The sequence below is a fragment of the Phoenix dactylifera genome, chromosome 2 (assembly GCF_009389715.1).
Source record: "Phoenix dactylifera cultivar Barhee BC4 chromosome 2, palm_55x_up_171113_PBpolish2nd_filt_p, whole genome shotgun sequence".
In the NCBI taxonomy this organism is placed as follows: Eukaryota; Viridiplantae; Streptophyta; class Magnoliopsida; order Arecales; family Arecaceae; genus Phoenix; species Phoenix dactylifera.
In genome coordinates this window covers 11739848-11747960 of record NC_052393.1, presented here as the reverse complement: position 1 = coordinate 11747960, position 8113 = coordinate 11739848, and the positions used below count along the sequence as shown (strand labels likewise).

Genomic DNA, 8113 nt, shown 5'->3' with positions numbered 1-8113 from the left:
TCTCCATAATTTAATCGAAGCCCGTGTATTTTGAACTCGGAACTACTTGGTTGAAAATAAGGCCACGCTCTCATTAAGTTACCATCTTAGTGGTGGCCAGTGCAGTTTCGCTCGGGAGGCGTGGGATCGGATAAAATTGAATTGCCGATTTCTATTTATTTAGACCACCTAGGAGATGTTTACCTTAAACCGACAATTGCCACACATATGAATGAGGCTAGTAAAGCTTAAAAAAAATAAAAGGCTATAACAAATCTCCAAAAAAGATACATGGTCGACATAAATAATTTTTTTGGATGATAAATAACAAAAGAAGCAAATTAGTCAGCAACATAATTTGTCTCTCTATAAATATATATATATGACTGAGTAAAAGTCATACTCTTTCAGTAATCGATGGATGTCATGAGGATGCGGCTTCCAGAGGAGGATTAATCTATAGAGTTTTAAATTAGCAAACACAGAGAAAGATTATTTTAAAGCCAGGAAGGCAAAGATTTTTTACCTTGGTACGTGCACATCAACCATTTCCAACGGACCTGGCAGCAATTCAATATTCAAATAAATCCATACTCAGTAGGTCCATAAGCATAAACTAATCCAATTTTATGAGAAAGCTTTTCAAATTTACTTGGTTCTTCTGTTACGCGTGCCTAGATTTGTCGGAATGGATGGGAAAAAGAAAGGAAAACGAGAGAGGAAAGGAATGATACATGGCCAAAATTTAGTTAGGCATAAAGAGAACGTTAAGTGGAATCTATCAAATAAGGGTTCACATGGCCTTGATGGTGTAAAGGACGGAAAGAAACAAACTTTCACCTGCATGGGGACTCCTACCATAATGAAAAGAGGGATGGATGATAGGAGCTTTGAAAAGTGTAGTCTTTTTGAAAAGAGATATGATAAAAAAAACTAAAAAGATAGGGGTAAAAACGATGGTTTAGGTAGGAATTGTTCATGGGTTTCTTTTGATAGGATAGGCTTTGAAAATCATCTAACAACTGTAATTTCTTAGGATAAACTAGATTATTGCACTGTCTATTATTTAAAACCCAATAATAACGCATAAATCCATGATCCACTTAAACTCTTCTAAGAAAACTATTACCAAAACACGCATAAAAATTAAGGTCTATGTGCTTGACTTGAACTCAGACCATGCTAATTTTGAAAGAAGTAAAACCTAGCTTAAACTAGGCTAGAAGGGAAATCCTTGGTCTAATCAAAAAGTGCCCATGCTGAAAAAAACATGTTGGATATAGGAAAGGAGTGATAAAAACTTATCTTTGCTAGTTCTAATCCATTCCAATAGAAGCCATTGAATTGCAATATTTTTGCTAGCTGAAAGGGAAAAGTGTAATCGCTGTAAGTTCCTCAAAAAAAAAAAAAAAAAAGATTCCCTATAAGTTTATTTTGTTTGGAGAGTAAAATATGCACAATTAAGCATGAGAGATAAGGTTAGTACGATGAAGAAACAACTAGACCCACTAATTGGAATACTCAGCTATTATGTTACTATGCTTCCTTCTGTCTTTAAGCAACCATGCTTCCCTCTAGCCATTAAATACGTGAATACTAGTATCAATGATGCGAGTATTAATGTGCTGACCTCAAATGCAATAAATATTAATGATGTGAGTATTAACATGCTTAACTAGTTCACCATTGAACATGAAATAGAAAATTTACTCTTGAAGCCTTCCTTTTATTACAATATATTATATTGTCATAATGGATTTCAAGAATAGTTGGAAAAATAAGAAAAAATTGTATCCTTCATCGTGCAAGGCGGATATTAATCATGAGAGTTTTTACTTGGAGGTTTAGTTTATATAGAGTTCAATGCTTGCTATTTGGATGCTAATATAATGTCGCTGGTATATATTAATGATAAGAGTTTTTGCTTGATCATTGGACTTAGGTAGAGTTATGGTACCGGTATAAATATGTTGGTCATCATTAAAGCTCAATGCCTAATATGTAACAGATATTAATAATGTTGGTATTAATGTGCTTAACTATCATTAAAGTTTATTACGCAAGAAAAATTTAGTTATTGATGATTTATATTTATTATAATTTATTATGTTACTATATTATACTTTAAAATAGCTAAAAAGAGAAGAAAACCATATATTATTATATCATGATTTAAAATATGTAAGGAAAAAAATCATACCTCACACCTTAGATAGAAGCTTAGCTCGTGCAGGGTTTTTTGCACGAAGGCTTAGCTAGCACAGATTTCTCCATTCAACCAACATCAATAATGCCAATATTGATAATGGGGGCTTCTGTTTGGCAAATTAAAATTCATCGTTTAATGTGCAATAGAAATTTGACTATTAAAACTTTTTATTTATTATAATTTATTATATTAGTATATTGTATTTCAAGAGCAGCTGGGAGATACGAAGAGAAAAACTATATAGCGTGCACCATGTAGGATCAAATACTAGTGTATATAACTAACATGGAGGCTCAGCTTATGCTGAGCTCTCCATTCACAATGTGACGTTCGTATTAATAATATTACTAATAACGTTCTTTATTTTAGATAATAATAGAGCTCTTATTTAATATGGTTATTTATTTTAGACTATATTAATAATGTCATTAATGTCATTCTTTGTTCTAGATAATAAATAAGGCTTTTATTTAATATGCTTCTTTATTTTGGATATTATTATTTATATCTAAAGTGACTATAGTCATTCATCAAATATCATATTTTTGATGAGAATAGATCATATTCATCAAAAATTTTACTCTTAATAAGTTTATAAAATTTTAATAGCTTCCCTTTTAATAAATAAATTTCTTATTGTGATATAATAGTTGATTTCGATGTCAAAATAACAATTATTTTCATTTGCACCAATCTTAACAAAATATTTTTTGAAATTCAATTTTTTGTATAAATTTTTTCTAAAAAAATCATATTGTTTGAGAATAATATTTTATCAAGTGAAAGATAATTAAAAAAGTACTATCATGTATCATCATCGTCTATTATTTTAATAGTCATCATAATAATAATTTAAGTAAATTAATAAAATGATATATTTTATAGCAAAAAATGGTTGTTACTTGCGGTTATAGCAAATACAAGAGGAAGATAAACCTATAATTAGTGATTTATAGATACCTGGTATAAATGAATATCATATTATCTGTTTTCTAATGATATGTGAATATAAGTGATAGATAATGAAGTATCTTGCTATTATCGATATTAAGTATCAATTATATAAGTACCAATTATGTAAGTGCCAATTATATTTATATAATTATATAAGTATAATTGATAATTGAGAATATTATCTAACTAAATAGATAAGTATTATAGCAATATCAATTTAGATATTCGATGGGGGTTTCTACTCAACCATCATCAAAGTTTATTGCTTAGTGTATAATAAAAAGTTTACTATTGAACCTTCTATTTATTGTACATTGTTATATTATTGTACTACATTTCAAGAATAGTTGAAAAAAACAAGAAATATATGAATCGAGCAATTTTCTATATTATGTTATATATCTCGGTTTATAAGTATTCTGACATTGAATATAAGTTAGATTAAAATATCAATTTTTAGGGTATATACCTTGCTTACAAAGGAGCACTTTAATATAAAAGTATCAAAGGATGAGAATCCTCTACTCTATGACATCCTTTGGTTGGTGGAGGACTGCAGTGCCTTACAGGCAGTACATGTATATCAAGAGGCGAACAAGGCCATTGCTTGGGTCACCTCTTTTGCTGCTCAGTATTCTAGAGAGGTTCTTATGGTCATGTCAGAGGGCCGCTCCTCCACCGCTTTGTCGTCTTCTCTTTCTTGATTATGGGAATATAGGTCTTAATGATCACTTATTAACAGATATATATTATAAATAAGTATCATATTATCCGTTCTTTTGATGATAAGTGAACATAAGTATTTGATAATGGAGTACCATGCTATTATAAATATTAAGTATCAAGGATACTAATACAATTGATATAAGTATAATTTATACGTATGAATATTATCTAACTAAAATATTATCGTATTATATTTATTACTATATCAATTTAGATATTTTATAGAAATTTCTGCTTGGCCATTATTAAAATTCATTGCTTGATTTGCAATAGAAATTTTGCCATCGAAACCTTTTATTTATTATAATTTGTTGTATTGTTATAAAGGATTTCAATAATAGTTAAAAAAGGAGAAAATAATTGCACCTTGCACATGTGTGAGGTCAGTATTAATAATGTTGATATTAATAATGAGAGTTTTCTATAAAGGTTTAACTTACGTGGAGTTCTTCGTTAATATTGGTATTATTGATGCTATTATCGATGAAGAAAGTTTCTGCTTAGCCATCATTAAATTAATCACTCAATGTGCAATTGAAATTTATTTAACAAAGTATTTTATTTATTATATTTTTATATTAATTTCAACAATAGTTAAAAAAGTAAAAACCAGTACTCCATGTATAGCATAGATTATATGCTAGTATATATCAAAAAACAAAGTCTAAGCTATGGAGCATGGGTATTAATGACACCAAGTTAATATGCTTGGCCATTATTAAAAATTACGATTTAATATTCAACAAATATTAATGCAACTGATATTAATGTAGTTTTCTATTATTAAAGTCTATTGTTTAATTTATTATATAATTAATATTAATAATGTCAGTGTTAACGGTGAAAGAGTTCTTCCAATCGTTGCATGAAGACCCACTAATTGAGGGCCAGTCTATACTCGACCCACTATTACCGGATCCATGTGCAAAGGGTCCGGTAGGTTGCGGGCCAAGTCCAGCCACACGCCACCCGTAAAATAAAAAAAAGAAAAGAAAAAGCACAACAAAAAATGCAAAAAGGGCCCGAAGGGGTCTGCTGAGAAGCCCCCGCGGGCCGCGAGACCACGCCGTTCTGGCTCCCAAACGGACACGCACACAGAATCCCAACGGCAACGCCGCTCGCCACCACCGCCCATCTCCTTCCACTTCCACTTCCTTGTAGTCGTAGCAGCGTGTCCCTCTCAAAAAGCCCTCCATTCTCCCCAATTCCGCCACCTCCTCACAACCAGCTCACAGCCAGTAGGAGGGCCCACCTTCCCCAACAAAAAGGCCTCCTTTCAAATTTTAAACCCCACTGCCACTTGGCTCACATATCTTTTCGTTCTCCCTCCGCCGTTATAACCCTGTCTCGCCGTCGTGGAGATGAACGTTGTCGCCGATGACCACCACCACCCTCCCCACAGCGATCCCGATGCTCCCCACCTCCGCCGCCGCCGCCGCTAGCCGCCCCCGCCGCCACTGCTGCCCCCGCCCCCCCCGCCGCTGCGGCCCCGCCGCCTCCGCCATCGCCGCCGCTGCCCTCCTCCTCGCATCCTCCGCCTGGATCTCCCTCGTCTTCTCCTCCCTCTCCCCGCTCCCCCTGCGCCGCCTCCGCTCCTGGGACTCCTCCTCCTCCGCCGCTGCCCCCCTCTCTTCCCCCACCGCTCCCCCACCCCCTCCCGACGGCTCCACCACCCGCTTCTCCTCCGCCGATTCTTCCTCCCCGGATGACGACTCCGCCGCGCCGCTCTCCCTCCGCCACGTCGTCTTCGGCATCGCCGGCTCCGCCCAGTTCTGGCCGCGCCGCCGGGAGTTCCTCCGCCTGTGGTGGCGCCCGGGGGCCATGCGCGGCCACGTATGGCTCGACGACCGCGTCCCCCGCCCCCGGAATGCCTCCCTCGCCCGCGCCTTCCCACCGATCCGCGTCTCCGAGGACATCTCCCGCTTCCGCTACACCAACCCCACCGGCCACCCCTCGGGGCTCCGCATCTCCCGCATTGTCGCCGAGAGCTTCCGCCTCGGCCACCGCGGAGCCCGCTGGTTCGTGCTCGTCGACGACGACACCATCCTCTGTCCCGACAACCTCGTCGCGGTGCTTGGCAAGTACGACTGGACCGAGATGGTGTACATCGGGGCCCCGTCGGAGAGCCACTCCGCCAACACTTACTTCAGCCATTCGATGGCCTTCGGCGGTGGGGGGATCGCCATCAGCTACCCGCTCGCCAAGGCCCTTAGTAGGATGCAGGACGAGTGCCTCGAGAGGTACCCCAGGCTTTATGGCAGCGATGACCGCCTCCACGCATGCATCTCCGAGCTCGGTGTCCCCCTCACGCGGGAGTATGGCTTCCACCAGGTATATGTATATATATGTTTATTTCCATCGGCTACAGTCTTCCATTTTATGGTCTATTATATATTTTGCTTTCTTTTCATTGTTTGCATCTTTGAATGCTGATGTAACTCATGTTTGCATTTGTTTAATTATAAATTTTGAATAGTTGCTGCTAAAAGAAAGGTGAGGAAGAAAGTTACATTGTTTGGTAGTCTAATAGTTTCTATGATGGATTCACTGTTTGTTACTGTTTTCGCTGGTTTTGTAATTACTGTTCTTAATGTGAAAATTATTTGCATGGCACCCGGTGATTTTGTTAACGGATACAATTTGCATGATTTCTTACGTTGCCAAGTAAATCCTTCTTATTACACGACAAATGGTACATAAATGCTTGGATCATAAATGGGTGTGTCAAATTGTTACAGCCAGTGGATTCTAATCGACGTGTAGTTTTCCATTCCTCCTCTTATCTTATCTTTTTTTTTTCAGTGGGATATTAGAGGCAATCCTCATGGCCTTTTAGCTGCTCACCCAATTGCTCCTTTCATATCAATACACCATGTTGAAGCTGTGGATCCTATTTACCCGGGTTTGAGCTTACTTGAGAGCCTAAAGCTTTTTGCCAAGGCTATGAAGACTGATCCTCAGAGTTTCTTGCAGCGTGCTATTTCTTATGACAGGAGGAAAAAGCTTACATTCTCTGTGTCATTGGGATATGTCGTTCAAGTGTTCCCTCACGTTATTCTCCCACGGGAGTTGGAACGTTCTGAGCAAACATACATTGCTTGGAACAGGCGAGGTAATAGGAACGAGTTTGATTTCGATACAAGGGATGTTTATAGGTCGGTGTGCAAGAAGCCAATTCTGTTTTTCTTGAAAGATATTTGGAAGGATGGAAACATAACTGTTGGTTCTTACTTACGAGCTCAGGCGCGAGATGACCTTAAAAGGAAAGTTTTCTGCTTTCCTCGATCACCTCCTCTGCCTTATGTGGATGAAATTCAAGTACTGGGGAACCCGTTGAGGCAAAACTGGCACTTGGTTTGTTCTATGCTTTTCATGCTCTTCTTTTATCTTTTGATACTTATTATTATCCTAACTCTGTAAATCACATTATGTTTTATGAGCAGGTGCCAAGGCGGCTGTGCTGTAAAGTAGCTCAAACAAGTAATGGGACTCTCACGATAATTGCTAGACAATGTGAACGAGGAACTTTTGGGTCAGCTGCTGATTCTTTATGACAACTAAGGGAGAAGTGGCATGTGCATCATCTCTCCAAACATGACAGCATGAATATGAAGTTTTTATGAACAGAAGGCTCATTTTTCGTATGTGCTTCGACTATTCCATATCATACTTGAGCCTGGCCTTTGACAGATTTGAGCACTCAGCAGTTTGGAGGCAATGCTTAAGAATTTATTTAATATTTGAGGTAGTTGCTAATTTTCTAGGTATACAGTTGATTGAGGAACTCATTCCTTTTGTTGAGCATTAGGAAAATATTCTTTGCCTTCAAATTTTGTTCAGAAGGCATTCCATCATAATCTTGTTATGAAATCAATGAGTAGTCACATAGTTATAGCTTGCTTCTCTTGTTGATGTGATCAATATCCTGATACTTAGCTATCTTTATATTAAAGTTCTCGTATGATGTTCCCTAGATGCTTCCAATTACTTATTCTCCATTTCTCCTATGTATGATGCTCATGATAGATTGGATCGTAAATGATGCAGTTTGACTCTTTGCGGAGATATGATTTGTGAAACTATAAATGCTAACAAGATCAAGAATGAAATAAAAGCAGAAGAGTTAATGTTTTAGGTATTTCCAAGATGCAATATCTATCATGAATATACCTGCAGATGTAACATATACACTTCCATAGGGTGCTAAATATTCAATAATGACATAGTGTTGATCTTTAGAATTCA

The 8113-nt window shown here is 37.4% G+C and overlaps 1 protein-coding gene across 2 annotated transcripts; it reads left to right on the top strand.

The window, feature by feature from the left end:
- The first annotated feature begins 4767 nt into the window (after window positions 1-4767).
- On the top strand, window positions 4768-7855 carry LOC103708518. 2 transcript variants are annotated; one of them, XM_039121464.1, is made up of 4 exons: window positions 4768-6199; window positions 6671-7023; window positions 7112-7222; window positions 7312-7855. In XM_039121464.1, the coding sequence occupies exons 1-3, from the start codon at window positions 5246-5248 to the stop codon at window positions 7203-7205; spliced, it is 1401 nt and encodes a 466-aa protein (XP_038977392.1). In that variant the 5' UTR covers window positions 4768-5245; the 3' UTR covers window positions 7206-7222; window positions 7312-7855. The 2 variants fall into 2 exon arrangements, with proteins under 2 accessions (XP_038977392.1, XP_008791700.3); XM_008793478.4 differs by having other exon boundaries at window positions 4778-6199; window positions 6671-7222.
- The last annotated feature ends 258 nt before the right edge of the window (window positions 7856-8113 follow it).